Source organism: Mirounga angustirostris, unplaced genomic scaffold (genome assembly GCF_029215605.1).
Source record: "Mirounga angustirostris isolate CCGP_5_RB_7025 unplaced genomic scaffold, mMirAng1.0.hap1 SCAF_16, whole genome shotgun sequence".
Lineage (NCBI taxonomy): Eukaryota > Metazoa > Chordata > Mammalia > Carnivora > Phocidae > Mirounga > Mirounga angustirostris.
The window spans coordinates 57964636-57986707 of record NW_026991724.1 but is presented as its reverse complement, the minus strand read 5'-3'; the positions used below and the strand labels follow the sequence as shown (position 1 = coordinate 57986707).

Below are 22072 nucleotides of genomic sequence, written 5' to 3'. Positions count from 1 at the left end.
TTGGAGGAGAGTGGCAAAGTAAATTAATGGTGGGTATAGAAGTATAATACTGCTTTCATTCTGCCCAAATGGTAAGGCATGTGGAGATAACCACTACCCTAAACACAGTGGAAAGTTCCAATTTAGCAAAAGGGGAAATGATCAGCCAACATAAGGAAAAGACCAAAATAACACAAATAGGACATACAATGTAAAATGAAAAGAATAAAGTTGAATTAAGAATCAGCTGGTTTTTTTTTTTTTTTCCTGTTTCAAGAAACAACTGAAATGACAGGGGTTGAAAATAAAGGAATGAGCAAAAATATACCAGATAAACAAAGACAAATCATTAGTAGTAGTGTTACCCAGTATGGAAATAAAATGCCAAAAGGATTACACTAGGCCAGGGTTGGCAAACTTTTATCTAGAGTCAGTGAGTATAGGATTTGTGGCTATAGTCTTTATTGCAACCACTGAGTTCTGCTGTTGTAGTGCAAAAGCAGTAGACAATATGTAAATAAATGAGCATGGCTGTGTTCCAATAAAGCTTTATTTATAAAGCAGGCAGCAGGCCAGATTTGGTTTGTCAACCCCTACACTTAGCCGAACAGGATACTATAATGATAAAAATAATGATTCATCAATAGGGGTTATGTTGTAGGTCTTTATAAATCAAGCAACATTAATTAAAAAGTAAAAATCTCGGAAAACTCAAGATTTTGGTTTAAAAAATTCATTTTAGGAAATTCTGATCCAGTGTACCAAATTGTTTAAGAACCTGGAGAATTTTATCATTATAATCCACTGGCTTAAACAGAATCTATACCCAAGAAAAGTAGAATATATATTCTTTTTCAATGTTACAGAATATATACAAAAATCAATCCTGTATTTAGCTATGAAGAGAAATGAATTCAAAAAAGTAGGTATCTTCAGGCCACATTTACCAGTCGTAGTAAAATAAAATTTGAACTTACATAATTTAGGATGGTTTTGGCTACAAGTTTACAAAATATCCAACTAAAAGTAATTTCAGCAATAAAGGTTTATTTTTTTTTTTTACATAACAAGGCTTCACAGAGACAGTTCCAGAATTGTCCTGGTAACTCTGGGTCAGCTTCTCTGAGGTCCTCGGTTTTCTCCTTTTGGTTCCAACATGGCTACGGCAGCTCCAGGCATTATGTTCTCATAGGAGAATGTTTAAAAGCACATGAGAGGAGATGGAGTCTTCCTGATAGATCTGTCTCTTCTGAATGAGGAAAATCTGTCCCAGAAGCCCCTACAGATCCCTGGAACATACTGGCCTTACCCTGGAACATGAGAGCCATCCTGAGCTGCAGAAAACGCTGAAAAGTTAGCATCTGGTATCTTCAGAGTCTAAGGCAAGACACAGATGCTGCCAGTAGGAAGGGGAATCGGGTATGGCCGCTACGTAGGCAACCGGCCCCTTCTGTTTGTGACAAAAGTGATGAAAGATAATCTAAAACAACATAGAAATTGAGAAATATTATCTTAAATTTTGTTTATTCTTGGGTCAGGAAGAAATAAAAACAGATTATTTTAAGATAACCACTTTCTAATTTCATTATTTTCTCTTTTAATTTTGTACCAATTTGTTCTTTCATCACCTCAGTGTTTGGTATTGTCTTTTCTGGCTTCTTGAATAGTACATTTAATATATTTGAGAATAATCATTCAAGTTTTCATGCTTTGCATGCATTTAAAAGCCATAAAAATTCTTCTGAGTAACTTCAGCCACATGCTACAACTCCTGGAATGCAAATCTCTTAATTGTCATTTTTTCATTACCATGCATGGTAATTTACATGATTTATTTATTAACCCAAGAGTAATGGGGTACCTGGCTGGCTTAGTCGGTAGAGCATATGACTCTTGATCTCAGGGTCATGAGTTTGAGGCCCACACTGGGTGTGGTGCCTATTAAAAAAAAAAAAAAAAGTTGAACCCAAGAGTAATTTGGCTGTTTTTTTTTTTTCAAGTGCCAAAAAATGAAAATTTCTGGCTGTTGTTATAATTATTACAGTGTGGTTAGAAAATGTGATCCTGTAATGTTAGAGACAAATTTTTTTTCCCAACCTTTCCTTGCTTCTTCAATAATTATGGTCTAAACAATTTATATCCGTAAAATTTTTCATTATTAATCTTATGACTCAGGATAAAGGATAGCTTGAATGAAGGCATTCCCATTTGCATTACATTCTTCAAGTCTTTCTGCAAAATATAAGAAGTTGGGACTAGCCTAAGCTAATGGGCTCTCCCCATTATTTCCATTGATATGGTTGCTTGCTAACATAAATTCTCTGATGATTAATAAAGGATAAGTGCTAATGGAAGGCTTTTCTACATTTATTATGTTCACTTGTGTTTCTTTATTATGCATTCTCTGGTGTTGAACAGTAGCTGAATTATGATGTAAAGTCCTCCCACATTCCTTATATTTACAAGACTTTTCCTCAGTATGAATTATCTGATGCTGAATCAGTTGTGAGCAATGACTGAAGGCCTTTCGACATTCCTTACATTCATATGGTTTCTCACCTGTATGAATTCTATAATGTACAGTAAGATGTGAGACCCGTTTGAAAGCCCTACCGCAAACCCTACATTGGTAGGGTTTCTCTCCAGTGTGAATTCTCTGATGTTGCTTAAGTTGTGAGCTCACTCTAAAGGCCTTCCCACATGCCTTGCATTCATAGGGTTTCTCACCAGTATGGATTCTCTGATGTCTAATAAGAGTTGAGCCTTGATTAAAGGCCTTCCCACATTCCTTACATTCATAGAGTTTCTTGCCCGTATGAATAGTCTGATGTTGAATCAACTGAGACCGATGACTAAAGGTCTTCCCACATTCCTTGCATGCATAGGGTTTTTCACCAGTATGAATTCTATAATGTACTTTAAGATGTGAGATCCTATTGAAGGCCTTGCCACATTCCTTACATTGATAGGGTTTCTCACCAGTATGAATTCGTTGATGTTCAATCAGCTGTGAACTTCGACTAAAGGCCTTTGCACAATCCTTACATTCATAAGGTTTCTCACCAGTATGAACCCTCTGATGTTGTATGAAATTTGAACCAGAATTGAAGGCCTTTCCACATTCGTTACATTCATAGGGTTTCTTGCCAGAATGAATATTCTCATGTTGAATTAGTCGTGAGCCATACTTAAAGGCCTTGCCACATTCCTTACATTTATAGGGTTTCTCATTAGCATGAATTCCTTGATGATTAATAAGGAAGTCCTCCTGCCAGAAGTCTTTTCTACATTCGTTATATTCATAGGGTTTTTCTCCACGATGAGTTTTCTGATAAAAAGGAAATGATGCTTGTTGGTTTAAAGTGGCTATTTCTTCATGACTGATTATCATTTGACTCAAATGTCCATCTGGATTTCCCCGTTGTCTGTCAAACTGGCTTCTGCATTCCCAATCATCTTGGAACCTCGAACACTCAAGACCATAACTTGTGAGGCTTTCCATTATCTCCCACTGTGGCGTCTGTATTTCATAAATGTGCTGCTCTGGAGATGATACCTTGGTATCATACCTGGACTCCAGTACTGGAAAAAAAAAAAAAAAGTTTTTTCCTTTTCCAGAAAAAGGAACTTCTATAGTGAAAACCAGGAAACTTAAACTCATGAGTATACCTATAAGCTCTTGTATGTGGCTAGGCAATTTGAAAATGGGTAAGTAGAAGAGAGGCAGAGGAAATACCATAAATTGAGATGGAGTAGTCAGAGGGAGGTTGTAAGAGTAGTTCTAAAATGTTAGTGTGGATCAGAATCACCTCTGAACCATGTTTTTAAAAAAATGAATGTTTCTATGAACCCCTAGAAAACACATATAATCTTGAGTGACAGAAAAAATCATTGGTTGCCTGGGGCTGGGTAAATGAGCAACTGTGTAGAAAGTGCACAAGGGAACTTTTCAGGGCAATGAAAATGTTCTCTAGCCTGTGGTTATGGTTATGCAAGTGTATACGTTTGTCCATACTCATCAAGATACTGTACTTAAAATGCATGCATTTTATTGAATATAAATTATACCTCAATAAAGCAGATTTTAAAAGATGATGGGGAAGGGTAGCTGGATCTTCATCTGGCCAGAGGCATACAATGGTGTATCTGCTTGCCAGGGGACGTGGTAGGACAGGGAGGCTGGTCTCACCTGTCCACTGGGAGTTACAGTAACACATCTGTGGCATTTTGCTGTGAAGCCTTCTATCTCTGAAGTTCAGCTGAATACCATGGCTTAGACCTGGTGTCTACTAAACCAGTCTCTCCTGGACCTTTCCATTACCTAGATGTGACGGTGGAAAAAGAAGGGCCCTGTTCCTTATTTAGAGAATTAGGCCCCAACTTAATGGGGGTGGCTTCTTCAGGGCAACATTCTTTGCTGCCTATTCAAACTGCAGGGAGAAGTCAAATGGTATATTTGATCCTGGTTTTACCTATTACATGATTTCAGTTGCAGTGGCCTGTTTTATGTAATCACAGCAACCAAATCCATTTGGAATTGGTTATAGCTTAATGCAAGGAACTATGGGGAAAGCAAGTGGGTGCTTCTGAATGTGCTTATGAAGTGTAGTAGACAGGGGCGCCTGGGTGGCTCAGATGGTTAAGAGTCTGCCTTCGGCTCAGGTCATGATCTCGGGGTCCTGGGATCGAGCCCCACATCGGGCTCCCTGCTCAGCGGGGAGCCTGCTTCTTCCTCTGCCTGCTGCCCTCCCTGCTTGTGCACATGCTCTCTCTTTCTCTGATAAATAATAAATAAACAAACAAACAAGTAAAATCTTTAAAAAAAAAAATGTAGTAGACAGATGACCAAAGAGGATTTTATAGGAGCAGGTCTGCTTCATATGGTGGCATATCACAGAACATTATTCATTTGGTTACGTGTGAAAGTATTAAGCAAAAGCTACTAGAATAAAAAGTTTGACAATGAAACACAATGACGGGTCTATGAAAGAAATATCAGATTTTGTGGGAATGATGCTGCTGTCATCTCAAAAACTTATACTATAACCACAGTGCGTCCACATGAAGTTGTAAGAACAAGACTACATGAAGAGGACACGAAGTACAGATATTTTTTCAGACACCATGTCTGGTTGTTTTTTTTAATTTTTTTAAAAGATTTTATTTATTTATTTGAGACAGAGAGCATATAAGCAGGGGGACCAGCAGACAGAGGGACAGGGAGAGGCAGGCTTCCTGCAGAGCAGGGAGCCCGATACAGGGCTCAATCCCAGGACCCTAGGATCATGACCTGAGCCAAAAGAAGACGTTTAACCGACTGAGCCACTCAGGTGCCCCTGTCTGGTTGTTCAGAAAGAAGGTTTTGGGTCTCTTCACTGTGGTCTGACAATTCTATTGAGACAGATTCCAAATATGACCATTATGATGGCAACCCGTGAATTGGTGGTTGACCTACTCAACAGTTAGCAACATCTGCCTGCCATCCTATGAAGGACAACCAAAAGACTACATGGAAACTGGAACATGGAAATTTAAAGCCAACCTGGTAGAAAGAGAAGACGAATTTGGGAACATTTAACTATGCCCAAATGGAAATTTGGTTTTAGGAATTAAAGTAAGGCACATTACTTGCTTTTTGGGCAATGTGGAAAAAGGACATGCCACTAAAAACAATCCTCTCCCCAGACTTCCACTTTTTCTACTTTTCTATCACAGATTGTGTTGATTTATGGCAGAGTATGGTGTTGTTTATGAGCCCTTTTACACTCATCTAAATTAAGCCATCCCTAATTATATACTGTGTTGTAGGCATCCAAAGATAGTACTGACAGTCATAATTTTCTGACTTCTATTCAACTCCCTATAAAGTTGCAAAATAGCAACAAGAATAGTGAGGTCTTCTGTATTAACTTAATGGTTCCCTGACAGGGACTGGCAGAGTATTTTATTTTATTTTATTTTATTTTAAAGATTTTATTTATTTATTTGACAGAGACAGAGAGAGACAGCTAGAGAGGGAACACAAGCAGGGGGAGTGGGAGAGGGAGAAGCAGGCTCCTGGCCGAGCAGGGAGCCCGATGCGAGGCTCGATCCCAGGTCCTGGGATCGTGACCTGAGCCAAAGGCAGACGCCCAACGACTGAGCCACCAGGCGCCCCGGCAGAGTATTTTAAATTTAATTATTTAGCATTAGTAGTCACTGTTTTGTATAACCAAAGAAATAGGTCTAAAAATCTTACAGATAGTCTTAGCATCAAGATATTTTAGTTCCCTCATATGAACCTCAAGGGATCCCAAGAGCCAAAATAATCTTGAAAAGGACAAACAAAGTTGGAGGTCTCACACTTCCTGATTTCAAAACATACTGCAAAGCCACAGTAATCAAAATAGTGTGGTACCAGCAAAAAGGCAGACATAGACAAATGGAACAGAATTAGAGAGCCCAGAAATAAACCCCCATGCATATGGTCAAATTATCTTTGATACGGTGCCAAGACAACACAATGAGTAAAGGACAGTCTCTTTAACAAATGGTTCTGAAGAAATTGGGTATCCACATGCAAAAGAATGAGGCAGGACCCTTACCTTACACCATATACAAAAATTAACTCAAAATGGATTAAAGACCTAAATGTAAGACCTAAAAATGTTAAGTTCCTAGAAGAAAGCACAGGGGGAAAACTTCATGACATTGCATTTGGCAATGATTTCTTGGATATGGCACTAAAGGCCCAGGTAACAAAAGCAAAAATAGACAAATGAGACTACATCAAGCTTAAAATCTTTTGTGCATCAAAGGAAACAATCAAAAAAGTAAAAAGGCAACCTTCAGAATAGGAGAAAATATTTCTAAATCATATATCTAATAAGAGGTTACTATCCAGTATATATAAAGAACTCCTACAATTCAACAACAACAGAAAAACTACCCTATTAAAAAACTGGCAAAGGACCTGAATAGACATTTCTCCAAAGAAGGTATACAAATGGCCAAGAAGCACATGAAAACATGCTCAACATCACTTATCATTAGAGAAAGGCAAATCAAAACTATAACGAGATAATGCCACAAAGCCATTAGGATGGCCACTATCAAACAAAACAGACAATAACAGGTGTCAATGAGGATTTGGAGACACTGGAACCATTGTGCCCTGATGATGGGAATGTAAAATGGTGCAAACACTATAGAAAACAGTATGGAGGGTCGCCTGGGTGGCTCAGATGGTTAAGTGTCCGACTCTTAGTTTTGGCTCAGGTCGTGATCTCATGGCTTATGGGATCAAGCCCCATGTCGGGCTCCTTGCCCAGCAGGGAGTCTGCTTGAAAGATTCTTTCCCTCTGCCCCTGCCCCCAGCTCTCTCATGCACTCTTTCTCTCTCTCCCTAAAAATAAATAAATACATCTTTTAAAAAAGGAAAGAAAGAAAGAACAGTATGGAGGGGCGCCTGGCTGGCTCAGCTGGAAGAGCATAAAACTCTTCATCTTAGGGTCATGAGTTTGAACCCCATGTTGGGTACAGATTACTTAAAAAAAAAAAAAAGAAAAAGAAAAAACCAGGGAACGTTCTAAAAAAATTAAAAATAGAATTACCATATAATATAGCAATTCCACTTCTGAGTATATATCCCAAAGAACTGAAAGAATCTGAAAGAGACACCTGCACACTCATGTTTACTGCAACATTATTGACAATAGCCAAGAAGTGGAAGCCACCCAAATGTCCATTGACGAATGGATAAAAAAGTTGTGGTACATACGTATAGCCTTAAAATTGAAGGAAATCCTGTCACATGTTACAACATGGATTAACCTTAAGGACATCATGCTAAGTGAAAGAAGCTAAACTCTAAAGGCCACATATTTTAAGATTCCATTTATGTGAAATATCCATAATGAGCAATTCCACAGAGATAGAAAGCAGATTACTGGTTGCCAGGGGCTGGGGGGAGAGGGCAGTGAGGAAACTATTTAAGTACAGGGTTTCCTCTGGGGTGTGTTTAGGAAAAACACACCTCTCAACACGACTCTACTATACATACTTCCCTTCTGACGCTTCTGGTGACAAAATGTGTGCTAAGCAATTCTCCAACTCTGATGGATACCAACTGGGTGTCCTACAGATTTAAGTCAATTTTCATACTGTCTTTCTGCAGAAAGCATCAGATCCCACAGATTAAGAGCTCAGGCCCACAGACTACCTCTGCTCCCTTCACCCTCCACCCCAATAAACTGGAGGTTCCCACCACCCCTCCTGGGGTTCAATCATTTGATAGACTGGCTTACAGAATTCAGGAAAATGGTTTACTTACTAGATTACCAGTTTACTACAAAGAATATAACTCATATCAGTCAGATGAAAGAAATGCACAGGACAAGGTAGAGGGGGAGGGATGTGGAGATTCTACACCCTCTCCAGGAACACTACCCTCCCAGTACCTCCACATGTTCGCCAACCCAGAAGCTCTTCAAACACTGTACTTTGGGGACTTTTTTATGGAAGCTTCATTACATAGGCAGGATTGATTAAATCATTGCCCTTTGGTGATTCAGTCAACCTCCAGTCCCTCCAAAGTTTGGGGGATAGAGCTGAGAGTTCCAACCCTCTAATTACAAAACTGGTTTTTCTCTCAACCAGCCCCCTTCCTGAAGCTATCCAGGTGACCCCAACCACAGTCATCTCATTAGCATACAAGAAGACTTATTACTTCAGAGACTCCAAGGGCTTTAAGAGCAGTGTGCCAGAAAACAGGGGTGAAAACCACAGGGTGATAAAAATATTCTGAAAACAGATAATGGTGATATTGCACAACACTGTAAATGTACTAAATGCCAATGTACTATACACTTTAAAATGGTTAAAAAGATGAATTTTGTTATGTATATTTTACAGTGATTTTTTAAAAAGTTAAAAGGAGCAGAAAAAATATAAATTACCACACTGATTCAAGAAATGCAACATTTGAATGTTTAGATTAGTATTCAGTATTAGGAGTTCAAGTATTAGGAAATCTATTCATATAATCCAGACTTCATAGATTAAAATAAGAAAACTTAATATGAAAAGGTGGATACTTCTTTAACCAAATAAAATATCTCTATTTCATTCCTAAATGTGATATTATGCTTAATGAAAAGACACAAAAAACATTTCTATTAAGGTCAAGAACAAGCTTAGGATGTAAACTACCCCCATTAACGTTGTTCTGGGGGTACTACATAATCAGTTTCCTACTCAGGCAAAAGGAAAAAAAAACCCAAGAGCTATAAAAATGCAAAAAGATTATCACCATTTGCAGATGATATGAATGTCTACTTGGAAAGCTCAAGAGTATTACATGAAAAATTGTTGTAAATAATGAGAAAATTCAGTAAGTTGGGTTAACTACAAAATTAATCTGAAGATATGAATGGCTTTTGCCAGGTATAAAAAACAACTGGTTGGGATATAATAGGGATGAAAGGGCCCCATTTCCAATAACAGCAATAAATATATACTACCTAGCAGTAAATATAATAAGAAATGTACAAGAGCCATATAAAGAAAACTTTAAAACCACCAGGGGGTGGACATAAAGGAAGGAAGAGCCTATCATTTTCTTAAATAGATAAAAATCAATTAAAAAAATAAGTTTTCTCCTCAATCTGAAAATTTACTGTGATCTCAAGTAAGAATAATTACATGATTTTTTTAAAACCAGATATTCTCATTTTAAAGTTCAGATGGAAAAATAAATGAGTATAGCCAAGAAAATTCTGAAAAATAAGAATGAGGAGGAACTAGTCTACCAGATATTTAAAACCTTCAATAATTAAAACAGTATGGTATTGGACACATAGTTAGACAAAGAGATTAATGAGACAGAACCAAAAGTCAAAAGATATATCCAGAGGCAACAGAGTAGATGATAAAGGTGGCTATACAGATTAGTGGTGAAAAGATAAAATGAGCTAATATATGCTGTTTGAATAAACTGATAACAACCTGGAAAATAGTGTGAAATCACATCTTGCACTCAGGATAAACTCCACAGGGATCATAAATAGCACCATAAATATACCAGGAAAAAAACCACAGGAGACTCATTTATAATGTCAAAGGGGTAAGTCCTCTTTGATTATGATGTAAACCCACAGATCTAAGAAGTAAACAAAACTCAGCACCCCAAACAGTCAAACATAAGCTGTCAAACTAAAATGACAAAAACAAAAGCAAAAATGATATTACGGGTGTGGCTGGCAGAATACTGGCCTCCCAAAGATGCCAGTGAAGACACTGGGTTATACAACAGCATGTATCTTCTCTCCTTTTTCTTTTTTTTAAAGATTTATTTATCTGTCAGAGAGAGACAGTGAGCGAGCACATAAGAAGGTGGATCAGCAGGCAGAGGGAGGAGCAGGCTCCCCACTGAGCAAGGAGCCCGATGCGGGACTCGATCCCAGGACCCTGGGTCATGACCTGAGCCGAAGGCAGTCGCTTAACCGACTGAGCCACCCAGGTGCCCCTGTATCTCCTCTCCTGATGTTCACTCCACACTTGACCTCGTTCACTCCCGGGGGCCAACTACCACTTCAATGTGGATGAATCTACCACGTCTGTAATGTTTAATTCTTGGTTCCCCATCTGAAGTTCTCTTACAGTACATTGTATGTGGTGGAAACTGTTTCTCGTGGAAACTGTTTATCAACCAACACATTCTTGGTCTCACATTGTCACACTTGACTTTGAACTTTGGTTCTCAATCAGGGAAGATTTTGCCCCCTGGGGGACATCTGGTAATATCTGGAACATTTCTGATTGTGACAACCGAAGGGAGGGGGGGTTATACTCGCAACTAATGAGGAGAAGCCAGGGAGGCTGCTAAACATCCTACAGTCCACTGGACGGCCCCGCTGTGTCAACAACGCTGAGGCTGAGCAACCCTCCATCCAGAGCAAGGAAACAGGCAGGGAAGAAGCCCTGAGGCAGGAACATGCTTTCTTCTTTTTTTTTTTTTTTTAAGATTTTATTTATTTATTTGAGAGAGAGAGAGAGACAGCGAGAGCAGAAACACAAGCAGGGGGAGTGGGAGAGGGAGAAGCAGGCTTCCCGCGGAGCAGGGAGCCCGATGCGGGGCTCGATCCCAGAACCCTGAGATCATGACCTGAGCCGAAGGCAGACGCTTAACGACTGAGCCACCCAGGCGCCCCAGGAACATGCTTTCTGTATCAAAGTTGGGGAGGGTAAATTTGCACTGTCTGTGCTCATTCTACCACAGCACAGCTGAGTAGTTGTGACAGAGACCATATATGGCCCACAAAACCCACAGATATTTACTCTCTGGCCCTTTAAAGACAATACTTGCCAACCCCTACATTAAAGGTATAGCAAAGAGGCTTGTGTGGCTGTAGCCGAATGAGCAACAAGGAGAGTAGCAGGAGAGGAGATCAGAGAGAATGTGGGACGCCGATCATAAAGCAACACAGTCCAAGAGAACTTTCTATGATGCCGAAAATGTTCGATTCCACCCTAATATACTAGCTACTAGCTACCCAAGGCTGCTGAGCATTTGAAATGTGGCTACAGGCTACCATGGAATGGAATGTTACATTTTATTTAATTTTAGTTAAAGTTAAAATTTAAACAGCACATTTGGCCGGCGGCTACTATATTAGATAGCACGTAGAGGCTTCTAGGCCATGGTATCGATTTTGGATTTTCTCTTGAGTGCGATGGGAATTTACTAGTAGGTCTTGAGCAGCAATGCAATACACCCTCACTTTGGCTGCTGTGTAGACAATACACTGTAGTGGACAAGACTAGAAGCAGAGGGATGGGGAGGAGGCTACTGCAATCGTCTAAGCCAAAGATGATGGTGGCGTGGATGGAATGGTAGCAGTGGTCTTGGTGAGAAGTGGTTAAATTCTGGACATAATTCAAGGTAGAGAAAACAGGCCTTGCTGACAAACAAACGTGAGAGAGAAAAGTCAAGAATGCTTTAAGAGTTTTTGACTTGAGGGGCGCCTGGGTGGCTCAGTCGTTAAGCGTCTGCCTTCGGCTCAGGTCATGATCCCAGTGTCCTGGGATCGAGCCCCGCGTCGGGCTCCCTGCTCGGCAGGAAGACTGCTTCTCCCTCTCTCACTCCCCCTGCTTGTGTTCCCTCTCTTGCTGTGTCTCTCTGTCAAATAAATTAAATCTTAAAAAAAAAAAAAAAAAAAGAGTTTTTGACTTGAGCAAGTATAAGAATCAAGTACCCTATTACTAAAGTGTGGAAGAAAGAGGGAAGAGCAAATTGTTAAGGAGGATCAAGAACTCCTTTCTGGGCTTGTTAAGTTCAAAGTCCCCATGAACACGGAAGTGGATATGATGAGAAGGCAGCTGGAGTTTAAAGGAAAAGCTAAAGATGATGGAAATGTTCTGTATCTGCGTTGTCCAATACAGTAAGCACAAGCCACAGAGTGGCTCCTGAACTTCTGAAATGTGGCAAGTGCAACTGAGGTACTGATCTTCTTAATGTATTTCACTGTAATTAAATTACAACAGCCACATGGGGCCAGTGGCTCCATACTGGACAACACAGGTACAAAAAGTATTTAAAGTGTGGTAATGGAGAGGGTCCTAGGGAATGAAAATAAACAGGAAAGAAAAAACCCAAGTTTGAGCCCTGGGGGCCTCCAACATTTAAAGAAAGTGAGACAATCCCATCAGAGGAGGCTGAAGATGGTTTAATGAGGAGGTAGTGATGTCCCAAATACACAGAAATGTTTCAGGAAGAAAGGAACAACCACTTTTGTGAAATGTTGCTGACAAGCTACGAGAGGATAAGTGGGACCTGACCTCTGAGTTTGGCATCTTGGAAGGAAAATTTTCTACCTCAAAGGTCTTCTTTTCTCTTCCACCCACTAGATGGTTATCTGTGGTAGCTTCTCTCTTCCCACACAGGCCTCACTCACCTGGACACAGGCCTCCTCTTGACGTTTTCTCTACCACCCAGGGCTCTTTGCCCTCCTCCAGGAAGGAGATCACATCAGGTTTGGCGATGGCAAGACCTGGATGTGAGAAAAAACATGCCACCCGGTTATGGTGTGGGGTCCCAGAATTCAGATCCAGGACCTGGTTGGCGAGCAGGAGAGGCGGTTGCAGGAGAGACCAGAGGAAGATGTGACAGTCACCTGAGGGTTGGGGAAGATATAGTATCAGCCCAGGGAGCTGCTCTTTGACCACTCAAAAGGTACCCGGAAACAGACAAGGAACGGATATGCCGAGGGTAACATACAAACTAATATGCCAGGTCATCTTACCCAGTGAGACCAGGTTGCTATAGGTCTCCAACATCACGTCTCTGTACAAATCCCTCTGAGCGGGTGCAAGCTGTTCCCATTCCTCTTGGGAGAAGACTATGGCCACATCCGTGAACAAGTCTGACTCCTGAAACAACAGGCAGGTATGTTATTGGCATATTTCAAGGAAATGTTTCGTGGTGGGATGAGAGGAGACGGAGGAGGTCTTTGCAGGAATGGGGTGTTCTGGTGAAAAGGAAGGCTGGGGCTGGAGGCCTCCAATGTGAGCAGGTTACAGGAGAGGGTCGGCATGAGTAAAACAGTGTTGAAATGTTCTTGAGCATTACTTTTCACTACAAACCCAAGCTCTGTACATAGATCTGAGAGGAAAATTAAAATTCAGCCAAGTGGAGTTTCCCCAGTTGTGACAAGCAGCATACTAAAGCACGTTGCCTACTCTGTCCTTGGCATATAATAAATTCTCAATAAGGGGCACCTGGGTGGCTCAGTCATTAAGCATCTGCCTTTGGCTCAGGTCATGATCCCAGGGTCCTGGGATCGAGCCCCGCGTCGGGCTAACTGCTCCGCGGGAAGCCTGCTTCTCCCTCTCCCACTCCCCCTGCTTGTGTTCCCTCTCTCGCTGTCTTCTGTCAAATAAATAAATAAAATCTTCAAAAAAAAAAATAAATTCTCAAAGAGAGGCCTATAATTTCTACTTTTGTACAACAACAAAACAAACCAACAATTTCTGATAGACTTACCCTCAAATGTTTTATTAAAGAAATGTTTTCTATCTTAGAAAATATGATTTTCATATACATTGAGAATTATTTGAAGACAGAGGTTCATCATTATGTCAGGACATATCAAAGCATTCTTCCTTATGAGAAAAATCTTAAATTAAGATTACTTTATGATTAGCTGTACAATTTTCTATCGAGTGAAAAAATGACTCAACCATTCTCTTATTTTGGATGCAGAGGTTGGATCAGATCTCTGAAGGCTCTTCCAAGCTCTGCCTACCTGGATTCTGAAAAATTCATCCATCTGGTTGGTTGCCTCACAATCCCCTCACCTCTGTACTTCTCTCGTTCTCAAGCTGAAGAAGCGGCTATAGAATGACCCACATTCAAATGCTCTGTTTGACCTCAAACTGCACCTTGATTCTGGCATCTAATCTCCCACAGATACCCAGCTAAGAGATCGTGCCTCACACTGAAATTGAGACCAACCAAGACCTGTTCCCATGCTTTTCCATGTTATATCCCTCATAAATATTCATCTCCATTTCATCAAACCTCGGTTTTCAGTTTATACAAGGAAACGGATTTCTGCTCTATCTAGCCTCCTGGCAGAATACCACACCATCAGAAGATATGGAATGCTATACAGAATGAACCCATGGGCATTGGTCAGAGTGGAGGGGGCAGTGGGAGAGAGTACCAGCTGCCGGGCCTTTATAGTCCCTAAAATGGGAACCTCTGAGAACTGGATTCTTGGATGAAACCCAGATGGGAGGCTTCGAGATAAACAAAGGAAATATTTACATGATTTTAAAACTCACAAGGGACATGACTTTTAGAATTTCATGGGCTGATGGGTCCTCCTCCAGGTTCCTCTCTTGGGGAAGGGCAGAGTCCTGAGATGGCAGAGCTGGGGGAGGAAAGAGCAAACATGAGAGGCCAAGCTTGCCTTACAGCTCCCAGAATGCCATGGTTACAAGTCCCCACCTTTTTATCCCCCGCTCCCTACAAAAACTAGAGTTGGAACACTGTGGCCTTTACCCAACTCTAGGAAACCTAGCTTTAGCTGTTGCCAATGACACGGGGAACCAGTGGCCCTTTCTCTCCCACTTCCCTTAAATATCCAGAGAATTCCACCTTGTTACTGATGCAGATCTGTGATGGGGATGCTCAGTCCTGGTTCAGTGACTAGACCACATGGTGTCCCAAGGACAAGAAAGGCTGTCCTCAGGCCAGGGAGCACAGTCTGCCTGATCGGCATCAGCCCAGCCCAGAGTGAAGCCTTCCCAGAAATAGACCATTTAACTCTCTCGTACCCACAATGTAACACCTCCCGGGCTCTTTACTCAACTTCCAAATTCACAAAGAACCTTACAGCCCTTCCGAAGGCCTGGTGGACACCACTGTGTGGACCCCGCCTTGAGTCAACAGACGGGGTGTGGCTGCAATGGGCAAATCAGATGGCTCCATTACCACCACATAAATGTGCCCCTGCACAGAGACTAACAGTAAGCAAAGCTGTGTGCACAAAATTTACTGAAAAAGAGAACAAAAATTGGTCCGTAACAGTCCACAAAAGTAGGCAAGTGGTTGAATCACTGTTCGCACAGCCATATGATGGAACACCAAACAACTATCAAAAATTATGTGGGGCGGGGCGCCTGGGTGGCTCAGTCGTTAAGCGTCTGCCTTTGGCTCAGGTCATGATCCCAGGGTCCTGGGATCGAGCCCCGCATCAGGCTCCCTGCTCCGCGGGAAGCCTGCTTCTCCCTCTCCCACTCCCCCTGCTTGTGTTCCCTCTCCTGCTGTGTCTCTCTCTGTCAAATAAATAAATAAAATCTTTAAAAAAAAAAAAATTATGTGGGGCAACATTAACTGACAAAAAAAGATATTCACAAGTGGTCTCTTTATACAACATGAGAACATTCCGCAGAAGAGGTCAAACCACCCACCTACTGATTGGCACATGGGCTTAAAAAAGAACTGGGAAAAAAAAAATCCAAGTATTAAGAATGATGTCATTTAACCACTTTGTGAGTTCATCATTAAACGAGCAGTATTCTATAAAGGAACTCAGAACAATGCCTGGCACGTTACAAATATTTAAGTCTAAGAAATACGTCAATGAAGTAATTGATCGTTCCTTAACATGTAACAGAAATTTTTTTTCTTGCTATGACCACTGCCTTAGCATTGTCTGTAATAGCTTTATGGTATTTTATGACACGAGTGTCCCATGATTTACTCAACCATTTCCCCATTGCTGGACACAGATCTTTTACAAGACCATCTAAAAGGTTCTCAAATTTAAGTCTCTGCTTCTGAACTAGGAGTGCTAAATATTTTGAGGTCTTTGCAACTGTTTGAGAATCTTATGAAACAAGGATTTGTCCCAAATTAAAAAAAAAAAAAAAAGAGGCACGCGCAGGAAAGACTGTAAAACATCGACCAGCGTTTTGGGGAGTCGGGGACCCCTTCACACCCACCTAAGGGGTCCACAGACCGGGGCTAGGAGCCTGGGCGCGGAGGCCGATGGGAAATGTAGTCCAGAGCCCGGAGAGCCGCAGACCGACGCTGGGGCGAAACGTTCCGGTTCTTCCCAGGCCCGAGATCCGCCCGGCCGTGGAGCCCGCTCCCGCAGGGACCCAGGTGCGCCTGGCAAGCTCCAGAGCCCCTCACCTGCCGCCTCCTCGGGCTCAGGTGCCCCCGCGGCCGCGCTCTCCGCAGCCCCGGGAGCGCTTCCTCGTCGGTATCGGCGGACCCGCCGCCTGGAGCCGGAAGATGGCGCAGGCGCACAAAGCACCGCGAATGCTGCCTCGCGAGCGGGCCGTCGCCGCAGGCCCTTCTGGGAAACGTAGTCTCTAGGCGCAAAGGCCTAGCCAAACCTCGAGGCCGGATCTCGCGATGTTCCGCGGTGGGCGGGGCCCGGATGTGCTCCGGCGGTGCGCCCGTGTGGCGGCGGGCCGTGCTCGAGGGAGCGCGGCGGCGTCTGGGGCTCCCCGGGAAGGTCTGCGCGTCGGTGCGCTGTGTGGGCGCAGTCGCGTCTCTGGTGGCGGGGACCCCGTCGTCGCGTGTGACTGGGACCGGTCCGCTCTGGGTACACGCTCGTGCGAGGCGGTCACAACGTCTGTGAAAATGTTTCTCGTTCATTAAATCATTTCCGAGGAGCAGCCGTTTTACCAGGAGGTTCCGAGGGAGGAAAAAGCCCGAATTTATCCGGTGCCTAATTTTAAACGTTGTTACCTCCTCTGAAGTGAATGGAGTTGAGGAAGGAGAGCGCAGAATGAGCAAACGTGTTTTAAAGTCTATTTTCGTGTGTTGACTCCTGTCAGTAATCTCTACCCCCACGGTGGGGCTTGAACTCAAGACCTGAAGATCACACGTCGCGTGCCCTTCCCACTACATCGGCCGGGAGCCCCGCAAAGGGAGCGCCCGTTGTGGGCGGACTGCTCTGGGCCAAGCCCTCCGGCACCCCAGGGAGGTGGACGCCGCTGTGCGAGGGCGTGAGGAGCCCCTGGGCTCCACCGCCTGCGCCCGCGTGGTCCCTGCTGGTGGAGCTTCCCAGGCCCTGCGTGCGCGTCAGGCCGTGTGAGGCCTGGTCCCTGGGTGAAGAATCCTTCCCTGTCCGTGTGGTGCTTGACGCAGCCGGGAGTCCAGAGCGCCCGTTTCTGCAGTCGGTCCTGTTTCCCCCAGAATGTGTCTTGTGTGTCCTCCTCTGTGAAGCATCTTGTCTGAGATTGACCGTGTCCGCATTGTTGCACGTTTCAAGGACGTCAGCTACTGTTAGCGGATGGATCTGGAGGGTTTAATGCTAAGTGAAAGACACGCCTATGTGGGGCTTAAGAAACAAAGAAAAAAATACTTCTTTTTTTTTTTTAAGATTTTATTTATTTATTTGACGGAGAGAGACACAGCGAGAGAGGGAACACAAGCAGGGGGAGTGGGAGAGGGAGAAGCAGGCTTCCCGCTGAGCAGGGAGCCTGATGCGGGGCTCGATCCCAGGACCCTGGGGTCATGACCTGAGCCAAAGGCAGATGCTTAACCAACTGAGCCACCCAGGTGCCCCAAGATTTTATTTATTTATTTGACAGAGAGACACAGCGAGAGAGGGAACACAAGCAGGGGGAGGGGGAGAGGGAGAAGCAGGCTCCCCGCAGAGCAGGGAGCCCAATGCGGGGCTGGACCCCAGGACCCAGGGATCATGACCTGGGGTGAAGGCAGACGCTTAATGACTGAGCCACCCAGGTGCCCCTTAACACACCATTTGTTTTAACAGAGGGAGTTTTTTTATTTTATTTTTTTTTTTAAGATTTTATTTATTTCTTTATTTGACAGAGAGAGAGAGCTAGAGCAGGAACACAAGCAGGGGGAGCGGGAGAGGGAGAAGCAGGCTTCCCGCCGAGCAGGGAGCCCGATGCGGGCCTCGATCCCAGGACCCAGGGATCATGACCTGAGCCGAAGGCAGAGGCTTAACGACTGAGCCACCCAGGCGCCCCAAGATTTTATTTATTTATCTGACAGAGAGAGAGATAGTGAGAGCAAGAACATAAGCAGGGGGAGTGGGAGAGGGAGAAGCAGGCCTCCCGCGGAGCAGGGACCCAATGCGGGGCTCGATCCCAGGACCCTGGGATCATGACCTGAGCCGAAGGCAGACGCTTAACCAACTGAGCCACCCAGGTGCCCCAAGATTTTATTTATTTATTTGACAGAGAGACACAGCGAGAGAGGGAATACAAGCAGGGGGAGCGGGAGAGGGAGAAGCAGGCTTCCCGCAGAGCAGGGAGCCCGATGTGGGGCTCGATCCCAGGACCCTGGGATCATGACCTGAGCCGAAGGCAGTCACTTAACCAACTGAGCCACCCAGGTGCCCCAAGATTTTATTTATTTATTTGACAGAGAGACACAGTGAGAGAGGGAACACAAGCAGGGGGAGTGGGAGAGGGAGAAGCAGGCCTCCCGCGGAGCAGGGAGCCCGATGCGGGGCTGGATCCCAGGACCCCGGGATCATGACCTGAGCCGAAGGCAGGCGCCTAACGACTGAGCCACCCAGGCGCCCCGAAAAAAAAGACTTCTTAAATACAGAGAATAAACTGATGGTTACCTGAGGGGAGGTGGGTGGGGTGATGGGCGAAATAGATAAAGGAGGTTAAGACTACCCTTTTCTTGATGAGCACTGAGTAATGTATTGAATTGTTGAATCACTATATTGTACACCTGCAACTAATGTAACACTGTGTGTTAATTATACCCAAAAAATTTTTAAAAGCTTCCATGATTATAACTTCCTGGTGCTGGCTCTTGAATTGTCAGACAGCAGAAGAAAATGGAAAGTCAGAAATACTACCAAATACGAAGGGAAATTTAGTGTGTAATAGTCGGCAAATCACTGGGGTAAAAATGGACTTTTTAATAAATAACCTTGGGAGGGGCGCCTGGGTGGCTCAGTCGTTGGGCATCTGCCTTCTGCTCGGATCACGATCCCAGGGTCGTGGGATCGAGCCCTGCATCGGGCGCCCTGCTCAGCGGGAAGCCTGCTTCTCCCTCTCCCACTCCCCCTGCTTGTGTTCCCTCTCTCGCTGTGTCTCTCTCTGTCAAATGAAGAAATAAAATCTTTAAAAATAATAATAATAAATAAAAAATAAACAACCTTGGGGAATAACTGGATAGTCATTTAGAAAAAACTAAAATTGGATTCATGCTTCACATCATGCAAAAGAATAAACTCCAAATTGATCGGAGGTCTAAATTCATACAAGTACCAGAAGCATACAGAGTTGAATTCATTTGTAGGCTGGATGTGTGAAAAGACTTTCTAGTTAAGATGAAAAATCTAGACTTAAAAGAAAAGACTGCTACCTTTGAGAATGTAAAACTACAGCACTTTTGTACGGCAAAATACACATAAGCAAAGACAAAAGACAGGCAGAGAATATTTATAACCTTGTATATATCAGATAATATATAAAGACAAAAACCAAAAAACTGCAAGCAACTTCTGAACAAATTGCCCTCATAGTAACATAGGGGTAATGATTTGGAAGCTATTTTGTATGCATTGTAGGATTGGGTAAGTGTATTGATGGGAGCTAGTGTTTTACTGTGGCACAAGAGAGATATAAATAAAGGGTGATGGAAGGTAAAGAAGAACCTGTGATGTTGGGGGTGCCTGGGTGGCTCAGTCGGGAAGCGTCTGCCTTCGGCTCAGGTCAGGATCCCAGGGTCCTGGGATCGAGCCCCGCATCGGGCTCCCTGCTCAGCGGGAAGCCTGCTTCTCCCTCTCCCACTTCCCCTGCTTGTGTTCCTTCTCTCGCTGTGTCTCTCTCTGTCAAATAAATAAATAAAATCTTAAAAAAAAAAGAACCTGTGATGTTGGATTGATATAAACTCATGATTAAAAATTTGGTGTCTATCTCATGCAGGTGATCAAGGTTAACATCAATAGTGATGTCATTTTCATAGTTCATAGGCTTTTTTTTTTTTTTTTTGACAGAGAGAGACACAGCGAGAGAGGGAACACAAGCAGGGGAAGTGGGAGAGGGAGAAGCAGGCTTCCCGCGGAGCAGGGAGCCCGATATGGGGCTCGATCCCAGGACCCTGGGATCATGACCTGAGCCGAAGGCAGATGCTTAATGACTGAGCCACCCAGGCACCCCTCATAGTTCATAGTCTTGATGAGATGTGATGAAAATGGCATTTAACCTCTGTGGTCTTGCTCTCCAAAACATATAACCCTAGTATAATAAGAAAACATCAGACAAATGACAATTAAGGAAACAATCTACATAACACCTGACCAGAACTCCTCAAAACTGTAAAGGTCATTAAAAACAGAGAAAGTCTGAGAAACCATCACAACCAAGAGGAGCCTAACGGGACATAACTGCTAAAAATAATGTATCCTGAATGAGATCCTGGAAAAGAAAGAGGATATTAGATAAAAACTATGAAAACGGGGCGCCTGGGTGGCTCAGTTGGTTAAGCGGCTGCCTTCGGCTCAGGTCATGATCCCAGGGTCCTCGGGATCAAGCCCCGCATCGGGCTCCCTGCTCGGTGGGGAGCCTGCTTCTCCCTCTCCCTCTGCCTGCCTCTCTGCCTACTTGTTCTCTCTCTATCTCTCTGTCAAAAAAAAAAAAAAAAAAACTATGAAAACTACATATGAATAAAGTATGGACATTAGTTAATAATGTTTCAATGTTGGCTCATTAATTGTAACAAAAGCACCATAATAACATAAGATGTTGATAGTAGGGGAAATTAGGTATAGGGTATTTGGTGATTCTGTACTATCTTTGCAGTTTTTCTGTAAATCAAAAACTTCTAAAATAAAAAAGCTTGAACTTCCTCATTAAAGTCTTACCATTTCCTTTCAAAAATGTGTTTTTATATTTTCTGTTTCTATTTGGTGAATGGGCCTGGAAGCAACGATGCCCTGTAGTAATGAGCATGAACCTAGTGCCCAGACCTTGGTTTCTAAATACCATTCGCTAATAAGAGAAACCAAAGCTTCTTGGAGAAGTGTTTGATTCTAGGACTGGGACAGGGAAAGTACACGATGAGTATGAGATATCTTCTTGTGCCAAAAAAATAGGGAAATGCTCAAAAAACAGGGAGGATTCCCTGCTTTGAACAATGATAGTGTAATTGCACTAAACGTGCCATCACACTCTAAACAAAAAACTAGATAATGTGTAGGAAACAAGTCTTTTCAGATATTGGACAACAAGTAGTACAAGACTTTGATCCCTGAGAGAACGGAAATAAATGAGATCCTATAATTGCAATGGCTTTCTCTCTGAAGACCTATTACATACCACAAAGTAAAGAGGAGGAACCAAGGCATAGTACTGATTTGCTAAGTTGACACAGACCAACAGTTTCGGGAAACCGGAGTGACTAGAATTTGTGGGGCAGAGTGTAGAAGAAGAGTTGGTATTTCCACGAAATAAGACCTTGGTATCTGTGGGTGGAGGAAATGCTCCCTGTGCCCTCTGAATTGTGGAGGCTCCAATGTGATGGAACCTTGGAGAAAGCATCTTTGGAGACAGACATTTGCCTCATGATATCACAGAGGCCACGAGCCCTCATGGGAAC

At 43.1% G+C, this 22072-nt stretch overlaps 1 protein-coding gene and 1 long non-coding RNA gene across 13 annotated transcripts in view; one reads left to right on the top strand and one right to left on the bottom strand.

The window, feature by feature from the left end:
- LOC123856179 (zinc finger protein 582) overlaps positions 1-22072 on the bottom strand; it is a 109022-nt gene that overhangs the window by 5700 nt on the left and 81250 nt on the right. For 8 of the 12 annotated variants that reach the window (XM_064580518.1, XM_064580521.1, XM_064580520.1 and 5 more), the window contains 4 exons: positions 14803-14891; positions 13260-13386; positions 12912-13007; positions 1010-3561 (listed from right to left, as the gene is read on the bottom strand). In XM_064580518.1, coding sequence (XP_064436588.1) covers positions 2240-3561; positions 12912-13007; positions 13260-13386; positions 14803-14891 — 1634 coding nt within the window. In that variant the 3' untranslated portion in view covers positions 1010-2239. Of the gene's footprint in view, positions 1-1009; positions 3562-12911; positions 13008-13259; positions 13387-14802; positions 14892-16467; positions 16781-22072 lie in introns of those variants that run through there. The other 4 variants (XR_010408022.1, XM_064580528.1, XM_045892439.3 and 1 more) reach the window with 3 other exon arrangements.
- Positions 13267-15838, top strand: LOC135362801 (uncharacterized). The gene is made up of 2 exons (XR_010408044.1): positions 13267-13402; positions 14219-15838. It is a non-coding gene; the product is annotated as an uncharacterized LOC135362801 (long non-coding RNA).